The 22,836-nt window shown below is 40.2% G+C and overlaps 2 protein-coding genes across 3 annotated transcripts in view; one reads left to right on the top strand and one right to left on the bottom strand.

Annotated features, from left to right (window-relative positions):
* il11ra (interleukin 11 receptor subunit alpha) overlaps positions 1-15,314 on the top strand; it is a 52,335-nt gene extending 37,021 nt beyond the window's left edge. For both annotated transcript variants that reach the window (XM_079364453.1, XM_079364452.1), the window contains exons 3-12: positions 1,769-1,835; positions 2,177-2,343; positions 3,079-3,193; positions 3,517-3,680; positions 6,609-6,772; positions 7,873-8,017; positions 8,401-8,487; positions 10,362-10,464; positions 10,614-10,693; positions 11,370-15,314. In XM_079364453.1, the coding sequence (XP_079220579.1) occupies positions 1,769-1,835; positions 2,177-2,343; positions 3,079-3,193; positions 3,517-3,680; positions 6,609-6,772; positions 7,873-8,017; positions 8,401-8,487; positions 10,362-10,464; positions 10,614-10,692 (1,091 nt within the window). In that variant the 3' untranslated portion in view covers position 10,693; positions 11,370-15,314. The remainder of the gene's footprint in view (positions 1-1,768; positions 1,836-2,176; positions 2,344-3,078; positions 3,194-3,516; positions 3,681-6,608; positions 6,773-7,872; positions 8,018-8,400; positions 8,488-10,361; positions 10,465-10,613; positions 10,694-11,369) is intronic.
* Positions 15,315-16,973: 1,659 nt separating this feature from the next.
* On the bottom strand, positions 16,974-21,643 carry tmem267 (transmembrane protein 267). The gene is made up of 3 exons (XM_079364851.1): positions 21,548-21,643; positions 20,168-20,632; positions 16,974-19,568 (listed from the first exon to the last, which is right to left on the bottom strand). Exons 2-3 carry the CDS (start codon positions 20,573-20,575, stop codon positions 19,233-19,235), a joined length of 744 nt encoding a protein of 247 aa, XP_079220977.1. The 5' UTR covers positions 20,576-20,632; positions 21,548-21,643; the 3' UTR covers positions 16,974-19,232.
* Positions 21,644-22,836: the final 1,193 nt, after the last annotated feature.

Below are 22,836 nucleotides of genomic sequence, written 5' to 3'. Positions count from 1 at the left end.
ACATTTGGCCTTTCAGCTTTTTCCTCCATGGTTAGACTAAAGACTGATGAATTGTTGCAGAGGATAAAACTGTGACATTATGTTGCAGGCCATTCTAAAAAAAAAAACTCCTAGTACATTCATTCTCGCTTATTCAAAGTCAGCTACGCTTTCCAAATCACTTTGGGTTTTTTTGGGGGGGGTGGGGGTTTCCGCCCAAGTCTACCGATGTCATGTCGAAGAAAACGTGTGTTCATTTGGGAGGCGTGGAGTTGATCTTTTAGCTGTTTTTCAGTGTAATACTGTCCTAATGGTGGGGTGGATGTGGCTCAGTGTCGTAGTCGTCTCTCAACCAGAAGGTTGGGGGTTTGATTCTCAGCTGCTGCAGTAACATGTCCGATATGTCCTTGTGACACTTAACCCCCGAGGGCTCAAGGAAAAAAGAGTAAATGTTCTTTTGCATCTTTTCGATAAAGTCACAAATCACACAGCTGTGGCAACGAATCTCTTTACAAATGTAAATAAACTGAAAGATAAAGATACCCGCCCACAATCCCACCCGATCCCACAGACTTTATTGTGTTCATTTTTCAAGAGCCTATACTGCCATTACAACGGATTCCCGACTAAAGGAACATATTTTGGTGATAGCATCTATTTGATCGAGTTCAAATGGACCACATGAACACAATGAAACATATAGAAATAACAGTTTTGTTGGGAGCAGCCAGATCAGTAGCAGGAGTGAGGCATTCAGGTGCTTCATCAAGTTACTTCTGATAGTCTCCCGAAATAGCAACCTCTGCCATCAGTGTGTGAATGTGTAGGTGTGACATGCAGTGTGAAAGTGCTTTGAGTAGTCAGAAGACTAAAGCACTATATAAGCTCAAGTCATTTACCATTACAAAACCAAATGCCAATTTGTAATGATTATATAGACGTGCCACTAACAAAGCAAGGTTACAGTGAAGTCGTTATTGTTACTGACACCAGTCAGGATACTGGGTAGAAACATTGTGTCGTTTTAAGAGGCACTTCCTTTTTAATCTGCTTTGTGAAGCCGTCCAGTTTTAAAGGTCCCTCCATGTACGGATTAGAACGCGTCCTTGATTTGTAATGAAACCCAGAGGATTGCACTGTTTTCGCCTGTGTATTTTCTTTTGTCCTCAGCGTTCCAGAATCCATAGCATGCCAGCAACCTTGTTTACTTCTGTGTGTTGGAAGCGCGGGGCGATGTTTAATCTCTTGCAGTCATTGAATCAATCTTATGGACAGGAAAATTAATAGAGAGAGCAGAAAGCAGGCCCTGGCTGTTTAAAGGAAGTCATGTGGGTGTTGAGCCTTACTGGGAAACACATTTTTCGACATGTTCACATAACAAAAGGCCACTGTTTGATTGTTGAAATTAAAGTTATAGTAAGTTATTTTACTGAGGAAGTCTTAATCTGAGCCTTGTTCACGGTATCGTCTTCAAATGCTTCACTGTTTATTGTCTATTATCAGATGTGTCTTGAGTTGCTGATATACAGTAATATTACATAAAGTGTGGGTAAACTTTCTGAGAAACACAAATCGCTGATACTTTGTGCCAAAGCTTTCTCAGCTTTGTGACTGCAGGACCTGTAACCATATATGGTCATGTTATTGTAACTCCACTGTGAGAGATGGTGCTTAAATCACTTTATTACAGACAATGTGGACGCATGGTATGTTGGGCTGCAAAGTGTACGGATCCTTCAGGCCAGACGAGGATGTGCTTTAATATTTGATTCAATGTCTGTGTTTGCAGTGTCGGGAATACAGTTTGAGCACTTGGAGTCAAATGTGAAACTGGCATGCGGGAAGTCTCAAATCAGGTAAGGAATAAAAATGATTGGCTGAGTGTGACTGGATACTGTTTCTGTAATGACAAGATATTTCCAGCACAGGAGTTGGATTGGTATCTTTTTTTTTTTATCAGTGATCTAAAGCTATGTTTAGTACATTCAGGAGACACATTTATCAAAGAGAAAGCCAAGTGAATAGAAAGAAAAACAGACGTACAAATAATATATGAAACGAAGTATGAACAGTGTTTTATAGTAATCTCTTTGTGAGTTTTAAAGCATCCGAATTACGTCCTTAAAGAGTTTAGCTCTGGTGTCATTGTTAGTGACAGAAGTCTTCAGTCATCTAACTCTACCGTGTTCCTGTCCAGGATACCTGTGGTGTGGCGTCACAACCACAGCTCAGTGTTACCATGGCACACGGTGACATCAGACGGAACCTTAGTACTGCTGCATGTCAACCACTCGGCGCAGGGCAACTACAGCTGCTATGACAACAGGGGGCTCCTCCTCCACTCTGTCGACCTCAGGCTGGGGCGTAAGTGTTTTTTGTGACTTGTCCAGCTTTAAAGTGCCCAATTTAGGATTTATAACACTTTAACAGCTCTTCCATACTTGTGGCTTTTTGCCACGGGACTGTTTCTTCAGGAAGAAAAACAACCTTTGAAGCGGGAACATGTCGGTGTCCCCTGTGTTTTACCCTTCCATAAAGAGACAGCCCTTTCTCTGTTAGTTAAGTTCATCCTTTGGATAATTCATCATAGAAGCATCAAACAGTTTCTATTCCTCCTACTCAGACATTTCCTTTTCTCTGGAGTTTGTCTTAAAATATATATTGCTTTTTTTCTGTCCCTTCATCGGATTCTTTGTCTCCCCTCTTTTTGGATCAGTCTGTTTCTGATTAATAACTTTACTCCTTTCATATAACAACTCATTTTATGATCAGAAAAGGCTTACTGGTTTCTAGAGGAAACGGGTCTTATCAGCCGTGACATAGACAAAGGCCCTCGCTTCCGTACATGTCTCAAACAGGAAACATCTCCCTAAGTGAGCTTCCTTTCCAGGGACAGGAACTTTTCAATGGAAGTGGCCAAGCTTCTCCTTTTATATACTCGGTCATGAGAGGGACAACCTGGCATATTGCTGTCCATTTTTAGGCTATTTTAGAAGACAAAGATAAATTGTGAAATACTGTGACTAACAGTGGGGGAAAAAAGGACTCTCCCCTCCGTCATGAAAATGAGCTCTGTTTGACTCCTGTTTCCTACTCTAGGTCCCCCTGGGCCACTGAGCATTTCCTGTCAAGTGCCCAATCACACACATGTTCGCTGCTCCTGGGTGGAACCTGTCAGGACATTTCTGCCGGCCAAGTACAATGCCTCCTTCAAGTAAGACTGACTAACTGCAAGTTTAACAGCAAGGCCCAAAGTCAATTTAGAAAGTTAGGACTAAATCCAGAACGTTAACCTCAGAGTTAAATTTGGTGAGAGTGAGTGTAAACATGTCTAACCTTCTCTGCTTACCTCCTTCATTTGTCATTCAGCCCCTTTATTACAGCAGTTGTTTCTAAACGTGATCTTTGTTGGAAACAGGACGATACATCGAAGCACTGGCAACAGAAATCAACCGTTTTATTTCTGCCGTTTCCTGATTGCTGTTTTGTCAGTTATCAGAGTACGCCACTGACCGTGCTCTGTCTTTGTCTTTCAAGGGGGAACGGTCTGGAGTGGAAGCCTTGCGTTGTGGACAGCCCCCTCAAGCACTGTGATAAAATTCATCCTGCCTTATGGCAAACCATCCATACCCTCAGAGTGACTCAGACCAACGCTCTGGGATCTGAGACAACATATGGCCGGTTTAGGCTACATGAGCTATGTAAGATCACTCAAAACACAGACTTAAAAAAAAAAAAAAAAAAAAGGATTCTGATTCACTCAGTTTTAGAATGCTTTGAAAGCGTGTTCATTTATTCCTCCATAGATTAATAACTGTCACTATTCTACTGGCTTCAGCGCACCAACACGACTGAAGCTCTCATAAACCAGACTGACACATCATTGAAAAACAGCCATTGTGATTGGCTTACTTGTATTATATTTTACATTATTTTACATTTAGAATCCAATGTTGCCCTTCTAAATAATGAGCTACATGCTTCAGTAGTCCTTCCTGCTGAAATCGCCTTCTGTTTCCTAAAACCACTAGAGCTAAACAGATAGGTCAGTTTTCTTTTTTCTCAAAATGAGCATATTGACACCCTCGGATGTATTCCCCTCTATTAGACGGATAAATGTTTACTACACAAGCATTACTTGACACAACCCCTGATGCACAATAATAGAAGCTCAAACATGCAGCTGTAACCAAAAGGCAAACACTTGGAACACAGATGGAGCAATATATTAATACAGCAAGTAAACACACACAAACCGATTTCTAAATGTCATGACTTCTGGTGACACTCATCATTTCTCCTGACGACTGCTGTTGACCTTCTCTCTTTGCTCCACATAAAATGACCTCAATTATCTCCTCGCGCCGCTCCGCTGTCTGAATCATGTTTTGTGGCTCCGAGCCGTTGAAAGCGTCCTTGTGACTGTTTTCACTGCGGCTGGTGTGCCTGGTGGATTTTCCTCACCATATTCTCGACCTCTCTTTACTTTTAGCACCATGCTTTCAAAAGTAGATGAGAGTGTGAGGGACAAATGTACAGAGTCATAGACTGCATCTCACTTCCCTTATTTGCAATTTGGAAGTAGTTCTAGACCCGCCATGTTGAGGAGGATCGTCTCAAAGCTCTTATAGTGAACGGAGGAAAGAGGAGGCAGATCCGAGGAGCGATGACCGAGGAGACACGAGAGCCGACTTCACTGAAGTCTTTTCACTGACAGACACGCCCCCTTCTCGTATATCACTCACTGATTGGACGCTGCAGAGGATCAGACTTCAGTGAAACTTCTCAACATGAGCAGAGTTTAATACCGGAGGAAAGACGGACATTAAAAAGACGCTAAACGGAGCGTGGGACATTTTAACAGGTTATGTGAATTTGTAAAGAGTCGGTCTGTGATGAGCTGGGATTAAAAAGAGTCTGACGTGAAGATTAACAACTAAATATGAAGCTCTATAACTTCTATAAAATCAATACATCCTTCATGTTCTGTTCATCATCCCTCAGACTGTTTGAATGTCTGATGATGATGAGGATGACAGTTTGATGAAGAGGGAGTCTGTCAGTCACAAACACGTTTTACATTCACACTTATTTCAATCAGGAGAGACAAGTGATTTGAAGAATGAATTTATTACAGTGAAAGAGTGATTGACAGAATGAGATTTGACAAAACGTTTTGGCGCTTGGACTCTATGGGGTGGAAGATGCGGTTTAGTGATGAAGTTCTGCTCCTCATTAGGATAGATCCCCCCCATGGAGTCCAGACCCTGGTGGTGGAGGACTGATGATTTGATGAGACCGAGTTGGAGAAGAATTGATGGGAGTTGACTCTGCTCCTGAAGATGGCGGTGATGGGGGAGGTGGAGGGGCGCACAAAGCCAGCTTGAAAGAACTAGGGAAGAAAAATAATCATATTTAAAAGGAGAGCTGAACGATGATAGGCCGAAAACGAAGGAGGAACGCTGCGCCATTGGTTAGATGAGGTCCGGTGACAAAACTGCTGATTAACCCACGGACAGCTTGAGAATGACAGCGGAAATGAGATGGTGTGAAAAAAGGTTGACTGAGAAACCTGATTGTGGATCACTTAAAGTCTTCCTTACTGAACTTTCGCTAAGCTTCATTTATCCTCAGAAAGTTTCATCATTTAGATTCTAATCAATCATTTTCAGTATTCCTGACACAAAAATATCTGTTTATAAAATACAGAGTTCATTGTCGAAATACAGGCTAGGCTGAGTCAAAACTGTATAATAATAATAAATGGACAATTCACAATGAAATCTTTTTGGTTATGAGTAGACTGCATGTTGTTCTTCAGGTGTTTGTTATCAGGTAAAGAGACTAAAACATTGTAACTGGGTGTATTTGATTAGAAATAATACAGTGAGTGTGTTTGATTAGAAATAATACAGTGAGTGTGTTTGATTAGAAATAATACATTATGTGTTTGTGTGGACATAAACAGCTGTTTGGCTGATTGACAGCTGAACGTGATCAGCTGATGTTGCGTCATGTGACACTGTCGAGGAAACAACGTCTCATGTCTCTTAAAGCTGATTTCCTCGGTCCTCTCTCCTCGGCTTTGTTTCCTCCGTGCATCTCTGGTGGGCGGGACTAAGACGCAAGGGGAGGAGACAACTTGGAGGACACTCGGTGCAAATAAGGGAAGTTAGATGCAGCCACAGAAGAAGAAGTAGAAGAAGATAATGAAGTTGTATTTGTTTTATAGTCAAGAATCCGGGTTCAACTAGAAGAGAGGTGTACATTTTTATTGAGACAAATGCTTCATCCAATTCTTCCTAATTATGATCGAATGTTTGTCATATTGGCTTTTAGCTTTCATTGTTATGCGTGTCCTCAGGATACACAACCAACACCTTTATTGATTCTGATATTTTCAACCAATTCAGATTCATTGACTGATGAAAGGAGCAGTTTGGACCTCAGACGTGTACAAACTGACATGTTTAAAACAACACTTCACAAAGTTTTTCACGCAACACTGAAAAAGGCTCCACAACCCACTTTTGGGTCCTGACCCGTCAGTTGAGAACCACTGGTTTAGCAGCAGTCTTTATACAAACAGTCGTAGCTAAGTCTGACTTCCTTTCGTTCATTCGTTGCAGTGAAACCAGACCCTCCGGAGTCCTTGTTGGTGAAGGAGCTAGAAGGCTACCCGGAGAGGCTTATCGTCTCATGGAACTTTCCCTCCTCCTGGCCGCGCCATGTTGGCTTCCCTCTTCTGTTTCACATCAGATACAGGCCACATGGCTCGATGTACTGGTCTGAGGTTAGTAACTCCAAACTCTTGTTTCAAGTAACTTGATAAACGGATTTGGTATTTACTTCGCCGTGATTGGCCTACAAAACATTAACAACCAAGGTCTATAGATCTATATATGTAGATTTATTCAATCACATCAAATATTTCTGAACCTTTGGGAGAGGATTATTCATTTTAATTATTCCTTTTTGAAGTACTGAAGGATATTTAAGTCCACTAGAGATCATGCCTCGTAAAGAATTAAATATTTTTGGAGATCTTAAATATTTAATGCTGTTCATTGATCAAATCAACAGATTTCATTTCGAGCCAAAAGACTTTCACTGTAAGACATTTTTACTTGTTCTATGCGTTTAACCCTCTTGGTCATTTGCTCCAGTACATAGAGGTTTTAAACTCTCTGCTAATTTGAACCTTTAAAAAAGTTTTTTATCGTCAGATGAACCGGTCAGGCCTCCCTGTTTGTTCTCTACCCCATGCACGCACGAGCTCACATTCAAAGCACGTCACTGATGACATCACTGTTTATACTGTGAGGTTGCTTACCGCTTGATTGAGACATGAGATGATGAAGTTTGTACACAGTGTTCAATGAGCCGAGGTCCACTCCTGGACCTTGTGCATGAAAGTGAGGGGCGTGGCTTCAGAGTGAGCACAGAAGGGAGGGGGGTGGGTGCAGCAAGACACCAAGGGAATGCTACTTTCAAAATCATGCTACTTTTTTTTAAATGACCAACTCTGCCTTTAGATCATGAGGAATAGTTTGTTATAAGATGAGATGGTCATCAAAAGCTGCAGATCAAATATTTTAGGAATTTTAAAACAACAAAAAGTGAGATATTTGACAATTTTCATTTCATTTTCAACCCTAATCAGTTTTCTATGAAAATGTAAATAAACCATTCCTGCCATTTTTCTTAGAGCGAAAAACACAATTTGCCTCTAGCTTCCTCAGGTTGGTCAATCACATCACACTTTTGAAGGTCGAAACCTCTAATTTGATGATGTTGCAGTAACCTCATTTTAAAAAATGCCACCGGCATCTTTTCCCCTGCTACTTTCTCATGCGTTCACTCCTCATCCTGTGTTTCTTTTCTGCCAATCAGATGTTCTCCTTAGAGAGTCCAGCCACCATATTTGACGCCCTGGCTGGCCACCTCCACCAAGTCCAGGTCCGAGCCCACGATGAAGTGAACCTTGAGAGCCAGTGGAGCGAATGGTCTCCCCTGTTTCTCTGCAAACCCTGGGAAGGTCAGAGAGACAAAACACATGTCCATGAAATAACAGAGAGTGGATACTCACTTTAATCCATTTCATTACGCTTTACAGATCTTTAAATACCCAGGAGTAGTTTCGAATATATTATGCACATTATTTGATAATAACATTTGTAAAGGATTAGCACTAAACAGATTGACAGTGATAATTTAGAAATGTAAGATGAGTATGAATAAAAGTTAAGTTTTTATAATAATAGTCAAAGTTACATTCAAAACAAATGAGGTCTTCTTTCCCGGGCTTATGCAGCAGTATACGATAAGATAAGCGTTTAACGGTAAACCTGTATCTGTGTTTATTGATTATCATGTCTTTGAACAAGTGTCTGAAGTCTGTGATGTGTGTTTGTATTACAGTTAAGCCCACCCCTTATCCCGATGAAGAGCCAGACATTATCCTCCCCTTCATCACAAAACCTGAAACCTCGACTGCAAAGTCACACAGTAAGAATCTCCAAGTGGAATCGTAGAAGTGTCCGTGCAGATGAGTGCTACTATCTGTGTTCATGTTCAGGCTGAACACTTCCATCATTATTATAAGGACTTCTGCTACTTTGATCAAATCTGCCTCTATCACAATCACTAATGCGGCTCTGCTTTATCTACATTACTATTAACGCTTCATTACTATGTTCTACTTTTATCACTTCAACCACTCAGACCCCGTGTCCACCTAGCCTTTTTTTTCTCGGCCCCAGCCTCTTTTTTCAGCTGTTTTCAACGTGTAGAGAGCGTTTGCAGCAGAAAAGCAGCCGCCTGGATTAAGAGCGCAGCATCTTTTGAACGAGCACTCTGCCGTTTTTGTGCAGCTGCTCCCAGCTCTCAAGTTGCCATTTCAACTTTTCAGAAAGGCACTGTTGACGTCACCGGGCGCTCTTTTCAAAAAAGTGTGATTTTTCCCCGTATTTCAGCCTCTTTGCTCCGTGTCTGCTGGGGCAAAAAAAAAAACATGCAGTAAAAATTAACAGAGCCATGTCGGTCGTACAGCGGCCGTTGTCAACAAACTGTTGTCATAGAGACCAGGACAAACGTGCAGTGCTTTCATTCTCAGAGAAAACGCTTCACACACACACTCCCGAGCACACAGCAAAGTGCTTTTCTGCCCAGAAAAAAAAACAAAACAAGGTGGACACGGGGCCTCAAACAACACTTTGAAATGTGTTTCATTATATTCCAAACAAAAAGATCCTTTAACTGATGTGGAGGCTAACTGAAGATAACCCTTAGGATCTGTTTTTAGAAAGGCAGGTACTTGCTTGTTTACAACGTGCCAGTATTTAGGCCTATAGTTGTTGTTGTTTTTTTTGCCTAGAAAGGTGAACTGAGCTAATAACAGCTAATCAGAACTCAGGATGAGCATATTTTTAAACCCCCTTTTGTTCGCAGCAATCAGAGGCCGTGCGAGTCATTAGTGCGGCTAAAAGGCATTTTACTGTAATCATGCTCACATAGATGAGGGCAGGTATCTTCATCAGCAAATTACATCAGACTGCAGGAAATTAGACCTGCAGGGTTTAATGTTTTCTGAAGCACATCCCTAATGGAAAAGCTCACATAGTCACAGGTTTAAAAAAAAAATGAAGCTCAGAATACACACACACACACCAGTATATAATAAACACAAGAGGAGAACACACTCTTTGACCGACATTGTCACATTTCTTTTAGATGCTCTGATGTGAACCAGATGTTTGTTCTTCCCCGTGTGTGTGTGTGTGTGTGTGTGTGTGTGTGTGTGATTCTCTGCGTGTGTCCTGTTATTTGCAGATGTGCTCATAAATCACATTTTAAATCATTTTGAATACTAAGTGTTTTTTGCACATTTCAGTGTTAATGATGGCCTTTGTTGATCTTTGTTGCTTTGTCTCGGCGTGTGTTCTTGTTTTTGTTTTTGTGTGTGTGTGTGTGTAAAGGGACTCCTCTTGGTATGATGAATGCATGTTTGTGTGAAAGCTTTAATGGCAGATATAAAATGAACTCCCCACCAGAGAGTAATTAAAGCAGGGAACAAACACAGTTTAGTTCTGAGAAACAGACGCAAACACCGAAGATGAAACGAGTTTGCAAAATTATGAAACACACATTTTCACGGGTTTTGCCTTTGTTTATGAGTCATGACAAAATAACAACAAAGACATGTGTGCACTGTTTAATTTTCCCGCTTCAACATACATTTTTGAACTCATTATCTTGCCACATGATTCCATCCAATGTCTCCTCCTCACTCCTCTCTATTCTAGCTCTCGTCCCTGTTTCTCCCACCATGTCGGTTTGTGTTGACCACCCCTGTTGTTTTCTTCCTCTCTCTTTACGTCCAGATCCTGGGTTTGAGGACGAAGGTAATTTAGGTTTGGTGATTCTACTGGTTTTGTTCTCCGTGGTCATCCTCACCACCGTCCTTTCCCTCATCTTTGTCGTGTGGTAAGACACACACTTTAAACACACACATTTCCCACATCCCCAGGCCACAGCTGTGTGTAAAGTCTCTCTTCATCAGTCCTTTTGTTTTATTTATCTTTTGCCTGGTGTTTTTCCTCTTTTGTGTGTTTAATTATTTTCTCGATTTTCAGGGTGAGGCAAAGGCGGCGCGATCATGTGACCAAACAGGAACTTACCTCAATGGTCAAGATGAAGTCCATGCCAATTTAAAGTGAGACACACACACACACACACACACACACACACAGTGTTACATCTTCATTTTATATGACACGTCATTCTTTTTTTCTGCTTTGATTCAAGCAGGCGTGTGGTCTGTATGTCTGTCTTGTTTAATAATAAGCAGAGATCTCATTGGTGGTTGTTTATGTCAGATTTGGCAGATGGTTTTCAACCTCTGGACGGTAAACAGCCTTTGTGGGGAAGCTAATTAAAATCCTAAATAAGTGTCACTTATTTCAGATTTATAAAAAAAAAAAACTCAAAAAAGTCCCCACATGGGAGTCAAAGCAGAAAAGCTCTGCTTTAGTAAGAACTGAGATGGTTCAAAGTGCTGCTTTAAACAACATTCAGACAACCCTTCAGATAGTCAGCCAAAGCTGTGATTAAAGCCTTCAACACACACACACACACACACACACACACACACACACACACACACACACACACACACACACACACACACACACTCACACACAGTTTATAACTCAGTAAGTATGCCTGCATATTTGTCATTCATTCTGGTATTTAAAGCCTTGCTTCAAGGCGTGCTTGATTACATTGATTTATACATGCTTTTTAAAGTTTTCTTTCTCCTCCACTTTACTCTCCCTCTTCTCCAATCTAACCTATTGTACCTGCTGATTCTCTCCCCTTTCTTCTCTTAGGTGAATTTGATGCAATCTTTTCCCATCAGCCCGTTGTAGGGCGACTCCCATAAGTCATTCTTTGGATTTACCACTGTAGCAAACTGGCCGTCCATATACAACTACATTAACCAGAATGCATCAGTCCAAGTCACTCCAGGATCTGCGACATCTGGGAGGAAGCTATACGCGGGACTTTGTGGAGTCAGGATAGGTGACCGAGTCCATTAAAGTTGACTCAAGGGTAGAGTTTGCAAGATTTCCCTGGACATATTCAGAGGTCATATTGAACAACACTACCAATAATGCATCAGCCAATTGCCTATGGAGTAGTTAATCAGTCCAGTCCTGTTTTTTTTTTTAAATTCCCTTCAGAAACTTCAGTGCTATGGGACTCTTCAGGGGACAGTATGGAGAGTCACTAACTCATGACGTCCGAGCTCACTCACAACCAATGCTGCTTCAGACAGACTGACTCGTCTTTGGAGAGATTGTTTTTCGTTTGAACTTTAAGCAAGAAGGAAGTGCAGCTGCCAAACAAGAGAACTTAGGCAACTATTGGTGCAAAGGGGAACCTTTTTTTTTTTTTTTTTTTTCTTGGACAACTTGATATCTTCTCCTAAACACAAGTTCTTGTATTTTGTTGAGTTTCACTGAAAGTACCACGTGGTGCGTCATTGACTGACCGACGGACTCAATGCTGTGAAGGAAACATAACTTCTGCCAGTGTCTCTGTATGCATCTGATGCCAAAGCAGCAACTATGGGCATTATTGTCTCAGCTGAGGACCCCTGACCTGAGTGTGGGGACGTGGAAAATTAAGTCAAGGGTGGGCAGTTTAGGTTATGTCGACTTAATTTCACTTGCGTCAAGTTATTTCTTGTAGCATGATATGCTTGTTTTGTTGTGTCATGTCTTTAGTACAGGTGTACTTTTATATATATATAAATATAAAAGTATTTATACCTCTCTTGCTCTCCATCCATACACTAATCCAAAACGTGTGATTGAAAGACATACGTTGGCTGAAAAGACGAGAGATACTGGCCTTTCACAAACCACCAGCATTATGGTATTTAGTAACTCATCCCTGTTTCCACCGAGCGGTTCAGTTCGGTTTGTCCCGGCACGGCACGCATTTTGTGGCGTTTCCATAGACTAAAGCCGGGAAAGGTTCCCAAATTACAGACCCGTACCGTCCTACTTTTTTGGGACCCTTCTGTTGGGGCGCCAAGAATATCGATCCAACCCTAAAAGGTGGAGCTAAACACTGCAGTCTGTTGATTGTCACTTCAAGTGTGACAGCGGCAAACACAAGCCCGCTGTGTTTAAATACACGGCCAATTGTCTGTATTTCTCTTTAAACCAAACTGTGTTGATCCATACCGAACCGCTTGGAGGACGCGGGGCTTTAGATACTCAGCTGTTCTATCAGGAAACCAAGAGGTCTTAAAATACTTTACATTAAAAACGGCATCCATTGCAGGACTAACACTACTGGTCATTACCAACGTTGATCTTTCTGTAAAATTACTTTTAGGCAGGATGTCATCCCCTAACAACATTTGAAAATAGTTTCGATGGCCTGTTATTAATCGAGAGCCAACGAGCCTTTGCTCTGAGGAGCTGTAAACTCAAAATATTTGGCACTTTTGATTGTCATGAACTTGTTAATCGAATTGTAGATTCAGATGGTCGGGTTAACCTTTTGGTGTTTCTGATCAACCCAACATTAAAGATGCGCCATGTAGATCTGGTATTGATAGTAACACAGAATCTGTACACTTCTCCAACTTTTTATATTTCCTCTACCAAAACTCCACAGTACACCTTTAAAGTTTGACAATTTTAGTACACTTTTATTACACCGAAATCAGCAACACAAAAAAAAAATCTGAAAGGAGAAAGGAATTTAAGTCAAAAGGTAAATAGGTTATCTTATCATGAGCAGGAAATGATCAGTTTTCAGTTTAATATGGAGCGTCCCTAGCACAAACACAATTAACTGACAAGAGTGACCCTCGCTCACTGTACTCATGTCTCCTGCCACGCTGACTCATGAAGAAAGGAAGATGAATGATATCTGGCGGCCAGTGCTAACCAATGAAAAGCCTCACACACCCTTATCGTTTCCTCCTGCTTTTTACATCACTACCTTTTAAACGTTAAACGTGGCTAACCATCCAGCTGATAAAAGACTACAGCTTGAGCGTGTTACCTACCAGTCAGGAAACAAATGTGTATCATTCTTTCTTTCCTTCTTTCTGCTGGTCTGGTGGTTCATCTGGTGTTGTTTCAAAGCTGTGTAGTTATTAACCCATTGAGTTATCGATTGACCAACGACGATGAAACACAACGTCAAACTCGGTGCCAGTTTGACCAGTGGATGTTCTCTCGCGCGAGCTCCACACGTTATGCATGGATCCAGTTGAAGCTTTTTTTTTTCTTTATAATTGTGTATCACACTTTGAGAAAGATACATTTCATGTACATTATTAAATGTGATGTTTATATGTAGAGATAAAATATATATTATTTGGATTGGATTTTACAGACATGGATTAATTCTGTTTGACGAATTCGCACTTATGATTGGTTTTTGGCTTTTTTATGATATAAATTCTTGAATCCATTGAACATTACGTTCAACTCTAATGGAAAACAGTTCAGTTTTTCCTGCAAAAAAATGTATTCAGAGCCAACGGCATTGAAATATTTAGTCAAAGGATGATCCATGTCTGGAGAACCTTCCCATCATTGTGTATGTGTGTCTTTCCACCCAGTTATATGAAGCTGTGTTACTGTACCATTACTGTACGGACATTGTGTTTACTGAGACCGTCTTTATCCACTTTGATTTTCTCTCCAATTCTTCATCGGGTGACAAATATGTTGTCTCGTTCACCCCCACAACATAACACACAAAAAAAGGAAAACACTTCATTTTTCAGATTTCTTGTGGTGGAGTTGAACTTTGACGTCCTGTTCTGGAGAAAGGAGAGAAAACTGTGTCGACAGAATGTCAGACGAAGAGAGCTACAAAAGATAGAAACATTGAACTGAGGAATAATTACAAGCAGCAAATAGTTTTCTCAACTTTACTCTTCTTCATGATACATTTGACATTTTTTTTTGGGATGTGGATTTGGATTTAATGAATGTAAGCATGTTTGTTTTTTTTGTTTTTTAATTCAAGTATTACCCCTCAAGTTTTAAATTGTCAAACATTTCCATCAAAGTCTGTCACCTCTCTTCATGTCTGGAGATCGACAAATTGCTCTTTTGGACTTTTAAGTTCTTAATTTACTTTATTCAGGACAGCAAATCTGTTCCTTTCTCCTTCATTCTAACTTAGTAATGTACTGTACGTGCTCTTTTTAATACAGCTGAACTGTACAGATACTAACAGTTGTTTAGAATATTTAGGAAATAGGAAATCTGAGCTTGCTGGTTTCACGGGTAACATAAATATATTTTCCAGTCTGAAAAGCAGATAAATAAAACAAACTCTCAGATGAAAGTGGTTTTGTAATTACATTTTCAGAGACACACTGCCTGATAGTTTTATAAACAACCCTACGGATTGAATGTTATGTCGGTCTCCTCTGGAATTGCTACCATGTTTTCACCCTCTCCATCCTTTACTCTGTATGTAAGGTGGTCTGTTTTGTCTCTGTTTGTGTGTTTATCTGCTGCCACCTTGATGTTTCACCCTTAGCTGTGTTTTCTTGGTTTTGTTGACACCTCAGTGTCAATCTTTCAATGTTCCTCTGCAGTATGTGATAGCAGGTGGAGCCTGTTGATTCAGTTATTATTACTCAAATAACACTCAGGCATCCATTCTCAGTTGTAAATAGTCTTTGTCTCTCTTTTTTTTTGCTTTATATGTACCACAGATATCACCATAAGCTGTTTTTTTCCTGTCCTTGTATTTGTCTGTGAAATAAATACTATTTTATCACATAAGTAGCCTCTTTGGTTTTTACTTTATTCTACTAAAACAGCGAGGAGGAGGGAAACTCCATTTCACTGATCCCCCTAAAACTGCATTCATGTTGTTTTTCCTGGGGCCTTTTCTGTCTCTTTTGAGGGGAAAAAAAAGATTGTGGCAATGTTGTCTTTTGTTGAGTAAGGTGATTAATGTTGTCTAATGTTCAAAACATTTCAAATGTTGAGCAAGGAAAATGAAGTAACTCTGAATAAATGAGCCAGAAGTGAAAGGGATCAGTGGTTTGTTTTTTTGTAAATCAACCTTATTTCCATAGAAGACAAATTCCTACTGTGACAGTCCCTTTTTTTTTTTTTGATTGTGACAGAGTTCAATGAATTCTTGTTATATCATAGCTGGCATTTATGTCTTTTATTCTTTTAAGATGTTCCACTGTTCTTGCTCTGCTGGAAATGTATGTAAATGTAAATGTTCTTCTAAACATTTATCTATGTACGTTGATATATCCTCCTCTATCCACTCAGCATCCTGTAAACAAAGCGGAGGGTGTATGTTTGGGGCCTGTAACAAGCGTGATGGCATATAAAAAGGTTATTTGTTCATGTTATTTCACGCAACTACGCTGGTACTTTAATTCAAGCAAACTGCTTCTTCTCCACTCTCCATCTGTTCTCTCTACCGCTGGTCAGGGTCGCGAGAGAGCTCAGCAGTAGTCACCAATTAACCTAGCAAGCATCCTTGGACTTGGAGGGACCTGATCTATGCACAAGAACAGTACAGACAGATCTTGAACCCCGGGACAGTCTTGCTGTGAGGCTAAGCAGCACAGAGCAGCCCTCCTGTGTTTTCCCAACAGGATCTTTCCAAATAGCAGCAACAGCTGAATAATTCAGAAGAAGCACCACTTTCATTCAAACACATTCCAAAAAACTTTGGCTGTTGAACTTTCCATAACTAACACTAACTGATTGCATGTGTTTAAAATGTTCATTCAGTTCAGTTTCCCATGCAACAGATCCAACACCTACTTTTAAGCTTATCATAACCTGATCAATAACCTGAAGACATTAGTACAATTAGGTTCAACCAGCTGTGAACAAAGTAAAAACTCTCTTTTCTATAAAAGATCAGAGCTAAAAAAGAAGATATCCATTATTATTGCAGAGAGAGATAATTCAGTTTAACACTGGGGTGGGGGCTTCCCGTAGTGAGCACTCGTATGCTGGCGAGGGTTGGTGCCTTGCATAAGGGCATCTCAGCAGTGATCAGAAAGTGAACTGGCACCTTTCCAGCTACCAGAACAATTTCTTGATTTCACACATTTGAGAGCCGGGATTTGAGCCGGTGACCTTCCCGTTTCCTCACACTAGCGCAGGAGCATTAAAAGGCAGTATTTACAAAGTGCAGCCAACCACAAGTAACCGTTTCATACTCCAACATTAAATCTACACTCTATTTAAATATGTTACACCTGGGGAATTCTGTACATTTGATTTTATTAAAGATGTATTTTTTTTGTGCCTTAATTGGACAGACAGGACAGTTGGAGATCAGGGGGAGAGAGAGAGAGAGCGTTGGGATTGACATGCAGGAAAGTAGCCACAGGTTGGATTCGTTTGAAGGACTGCAGCCTCCATAAATTCTGTATTTTAACAAATACATGCTCAAACACACAATGTATATACACAGGATGAATTTTATTGAGATAAAAAGAACACTACATTAAATCATATTACTTTCAATACTTAATTACATTGAAGTAATAATAAATTGTACGTCAACGTAACTAAAAATAAAAAAAAAAGTGCAAAATCCAAAAAATATTGCATACGGTCACATTGTTCATTTCAGCAGCAGAGATGTTTTAACTGAAAATGACCACTACAACGTGTAGACATGGTGTTTCCTTTTCATTCAAAAATGTTATTCCAGTGCAACAGGTGTTCAGTGTAGAACAAAATCCATTCTTTCTTTTTTTCCCCAATAGATAAAAGTAATAAATAACTGACACATAAAGGAATGATAAAGCAATAGCAGCAGACCAAAGACTAACACCTCACACATCTCGTCATATATAAATTCAAACAGATGTACCTGGAATCATGGCTTACCAAACGTTTTGTAAAAGAACCTTTAGGGTCAATTACAACCAACCAGTGAATCACTGCAGCTCACTGCTGCAACCTAGTGGACAACAAACAGTATTAAAACCTTCATCAGCAGATATGCCACTCTTAAAAACACATTAGTTGTTGCAGATCTTTTGCAACACATTGATTACAATCTGAACTCAAGAACATGTGATCATTGAAATCCACAATCCCATTTAAACCCGGAGCAAGTCACTTACATCTACACATTTAGTTAGTCCCTTAAACATATCACTATCCACTCTATGACAACATATAAAGCATCCTTTAAAATCTAATAGAAATACTGCTGAGGAATCAATGGGTGCGTTCTGTCTACTTCCAGTAACAGTGTAATAGTCCGTCCATCTTTCACTGAATGAAAATAAATAAATCATTTGAAATAAATCGGCCATGTTGACATTTCAACACTGAAAAGTCAACCGAGAACGTCAGCATTTAAACTGTGCAGCATTTACAGATCCAAAACAAACTGCAGTGAACAATATACAGCAACTTAATGCAGCTATTACATTGTTTTAATTATTGTCTATATATCTGTAAGTATCAACAAGTGATAAGAAGACATTACTGGCAATGGGAACACTATTTCACTAAGATACATATCAAGCTATTCTCAAGTGCCCTCATCTTTCCTCCTGTGTTTTTGGTAAATAAAAGTCACTGAGGACACTGGTGTCCCTTTGAACTGAAACAAATACTCAATCCTTTCACTCGCTTCTTTTGCTGTGAAAATCAAACACGAGCTGTACATGTCACACTCTGAGAGGATGCTTCCTGTTGAAAACAGAAATAACAAAAGCAGTGGTATGTCCGTTGTACAACAGTAGAAATCCAGCAATATAAATTGTACCGCAGCAAAGTTTCTCTCATAAGTGGAACACCTTTTTTTTTTTTCACTTTCCCAGATGATTCTAGTCGAAGGCTCATAACAAGTCCAACCAGCAGGACTGTTGTCTTGGCTAAAAACGTGATCAGCTGATCCAAAATTCCAAAACCGTTTCAGATTCAAAACCGCGATTGACTTGGTCTGCACTGAAACGTTCTTCTTTTTCCTCTACGGGGAAAATGTACAGTGACTGGAGAAGAAGGCTGAGGCTAAACGCAGAGTGTCAGAGAACTGACGGCTGGGTATTTAAGAGTCTGAGCTATTACAAGTTGATCTGTTACTGGAATGTGGTGGTGATTATAAGCTCACTCTAAAGTACAGGATACAATATTTTTTTAGTTTCACCTCCATGGCTGATTAAAAAAAAAAAAAAAAAAAAAAATCAAAGTGGGAACACGCTGCTGTACACACAGAGTGAAAGGGCTCCTGTAACACTGAGTCAGTGCCACGCAGCCGGATGACCTTTGGTTGACTTTTCCTTGAGTTCTTGGGATGTGTTGGTGATGGTTCACAGAGGAATAACAAGCTGAAGCAACACGTTGTGTCTGATCTTTAAAAAGCATCACGACTCTTTTACCAGATCAGAAGAGTTCAGAATCCCTCTCCAGAGAGATGAAAATGACTCTTTAGTAAAATATCAGACAAAAAGTCCATGATTGGCACTCAAATTGGAATGTTGCTCGTCTCAATCCAATATTCTTTTTGTTTGACGACACGTCTCCATAAGTGGAAACCCACATTTCATTTTGTACGTTCGTGTTTACGTTTTCTAAGCCTTCAAATGTTGTCTTGAAAAGTTGTTTTTTTCCCCCAAAAACAAAGAACTTTTTTCGTCTTCCACAGATGATGCATTTCAGATCTGCATCAGGCGTTGCTGGTAAGTAAGTCAGTGACGCCTAAACATCGATGGCCACCCCATGTTTGGTGGAGATCATATCCCTGGTTCCGGTCAGATACATGAGCACTGAGCACAAGTGAGGAAGCGTCGCTGTGGTGCTCACGTACAGCCAGTACGGGAGCGGTGCCGTGTTGCCAAACGGGCACACCCACAGGCCGTGGCGCACTGCGTCCCGGACGTGGTGCGTTACCATGGAAATGAACAGCATCCAGGGCAGGGAGCACCAAGCATCTTTGAGGCGTCCGATCCACATGAGGAAACGGAGAGAGAGACAGAGCACGGGAATGAGAGAGGAGCAGTGGAGAGGAGGACGCTGGGGGAGCGAGACAGCAGCCTAGAAGGAAAGCAGGAGACCATATTATGGGATGTTATTTAAAAGGTGGACACGAGTTTATTGTATCAACTAGCATCTCAGTTGTACTTTAAATAAATTATTTCAACATTTTGGGGATTGTTGAAGGTCAAAGTTTCAGGCCTTGCAGAAGAAACCGTTCTTCTGAATACACTGTAGACAAGAGTCATCACTTCAAACCTGTGTTACAGATTGACATCTTCATTTTCTGGGGGAAAAAAAAGTCCATGATTCATCTACACTATCTCATTCTTGCTGGTGTAAATCAGCCTACTTCAGGCGATAAAAGATGCAACAGAAAACTTAAAGGATTTGGTCTTTGTCTGGTTTTATGAAATGCTTAAAATTAGAAATGTTATTTAAAAAAAAATTATCCTGAATCCATAGAAGAAAGGAGAAAGAAATGTAGATGACCAACACGAGCCTGCTCTAATATACACGTACGAAAGAGACAAAACCCTGACTTTCATTTGAATTATTCCAAATACACCGCATCGACGTTTATATCTTCCTTTGTGCTGTCATTTTAAAACTTCATTAGACCTCATCAGATCAGGAACCTTCAGTAAGGTTGGTCTTACCTTGAGTGACAGGGATCCAGCCATATAGAAGTGGTCCAGGTCTATGAGTGATGCCAGAAGACCAGCCAGCAGCACCTCATACAGATCACTCTTTTTCCTGAGTCCAATCACAACTGCCCATGACCACAGCCCTATTAACCCATGCGTCGCGTTGTCCAAGGCAGCACGCAGCCAAAGGTGGTGCTGAATGACCGACAGCTGGAGGCCGTGGTCTGCCACCACACAGAACACACCCAGTCCCGCCGACGCCAGCAGAGAGGCGGAGCTAAACGTCTGGAGAAGGGCCTGAGCTTTCTCCGTCTCCACGGCCAGACTGAGAGGAACAGGAGCGCCTTCTCTCCCAAGACCCACCCCCAATAAAGGGGACGAGGAGGGGGAGGAGTCGAGCTTGGAGTAGAACCCTTGCATGTTGACAGATGGCTGTGAGGGCCAATCAGCAGTGAAGGTCAGCAAGAGTCAGGTAGACTGTAAATATAAGGAAGGAAAGGAGGCAAAGAAGAGAGAAAGAGGGGGTTCAGGCTGGTCTGGACATCAGCTAAGACATTATACATGAGTCTCTTTTATCAGGTCACCTGGCAAATCTTTAATATGGATGGTTCTTGCATTGAACAGGAATGAATACAGCAGAAAATTAACAGTTCTTTATAACACATTCATTTACCTAAAGTTACTGTACCACAACACATTTGGAAAAAATAAAAAAATGTTCCCCGGATGTTCAAAAACATTTGTTATTACCACTCATGATCTTAAGGTTTTGATCCAGAGCTTGTTTGAAGAGCAACAAAAACATCTTAAAGATACATCTCTACTCCTCACGTGCCTTCCAAACAGAGTGTGTTCAATTCAGATACCACGGAGTCATTTGAGCCCCAGGGTGACAGAAAACCAGGTCTATGTCTCTGATGCCACTGGGTGAGATGAATGACAGAGGAAGCTGACAGTCTGTATAAATCATCTGATGTTCCAGCAGTCTGTCATTTTCGGGGACGTGACTCTTCCATGTTTTACATTTTAATTAGATTAACGTTATTTTTTTCTTAACTGCTGGCAGCTCCCGGTGAGCTAAGCTACCTATGACAGACGACATTTCATTTGTTTGAGTTCATCTACGAGTTCACTTTTGGCTGATCAAAAAAATAAAAAAATAAATACACCTCATCAAAAAATCTTTTGTCTTTTCAGTGACAATGACAGCTAGCTCTGAGCTAAGTGGCTAACAGTAACTGCTGTGTGTTGGCGGACGGGTAAAGCTGAAGTAAATGACAACACATGAAACGTGCTCGGCAATTAAAATCTGTTATTCAATTATACACAAGCTGATACAATATCATTAGTTGACATTTTAACAACCAGTTAATAAATACCAAAGATACATACCCCATTACCCTGCATTAGTTATCCATACGCCAGGTTTGCCAATTCTTCGGTGGTGTATTGTGGTAGCATTGACAGTCAGCGGCAGTCTGGTTCCACCTGCAGGTCATATGTGAAACAACAGGCTTTTAACGAAACAATATGGCTTTTGTCCAATGATTTATTTCTTGCCAGTAAAAAGGCAACGTTTTGTTTACCAGCAGGAATGTACATAGACGTGTATCTCCCAAACAGGGACCATCAGAAAAGAACAGGAACAACAAGTTTTTAAAACCTGAACACTAAGCTGAATAGTAAGAACTGTTACGTTGTTAACATCACTAGATGGCAGAATAGTACATAAAATAAAAAGCACATTACAGCACTAAACAATGTTAGAATGATGAAGAGACACTATCACTGCATACAATTCAAGTACAACTGAAACCGTCAGCAGCCTTAGCTGTCTTTATATTAGAAATTATGTAATTTATCATATTTTACTCTTAGCATTACTTGATGTAAGTCCAGAATTTAAATCTTTCTGGAACACTTAAATAGAGTGACAAGATCCATGCACACAACTGTACAAAGGATTAAGTATGATCCTGCATTAAGTAGGTATAATTTCTGCATTTAACAGAGATTTTGGACATCAGAGTTTACAACGTAATAGAAAAAGCTTCTATGAGCTATAAGGAGAGCTACAATATTTAGCTCTGTGAAAGAGGACAAAGCTAGAGACTGCGTTTGAATGTTTCAGCACCAGAGACAGTGCACAAGAAGGGTATAAAAGGGTTGTCTCTGCTGCCCTCTTGTGGTGTTACAATGTTGTTGTTGTTGTTGTTTTTAGTAATTCCTCAAAAACTGTATAATGAAACAAAAAAAAATGTCTTATATGGCCCGTTTAAGTTTTTAAAAATTAAGTTGCTGGCTTGTGCCACTCATCCAAAATTATAATTTTATTTAAGCAAGTGTATTATGCTTACACTCCCACTAACTCCAACCTGTTTTTTTTTTCAGAAATATTGTTACATAAAGCAATTCAAGTACAGCACCACAGCCATGCTATATGGATATATAAAGTTGAAGGTTTTTAAAAAAAAAAGACCTCTGCAGATTTGATTGTTCTTGAATGAAATATATTTCAACACACCTTAAAATTGAAAATAAAAACGATAGTTCAACAATATTTAATAGTGTGATCCAAATGATTGATGGATGAGTTGCTGTATGAGAACATATTACACTTTACTGGTTTCACCAATTAAAGTAAAGCCAACCTATTCCATGAATCAGAAAACAAGTAAGTG

This window comes from Symphodus melops (genome assembly GCF_947650265.1).
Source record: "Symphodus melops genome assembly, chromosome: 16".
Classification (NCBI taxonomy): Eukaryota; Metazoa; Chordata; class Actinopteri; order Labriformes; family Labridae; genus Symphodus; species Symphodus melops.
This window is presented reverse-complemented; position numbering and strand designations above follow the sequence as displayed.

Excerpts from the sequence above, each read along its gene's own strand:
- tmem267 (XM_079364851.1), bottom strand. The coding sequence starts at position 20,575 with ATGCAAGGGTTCTACTCCAAGCTCGACTCCTCCCCCTCCTCGTCCCCT. Across the intron at positions 19,569-20,167 it reads CTGGATCCCTGTCACTCAAG|GCTGCTGTCTCGCTCCCCCA; the intron begins GTAAGACCAACC and ends CTTTCCTTCTAG.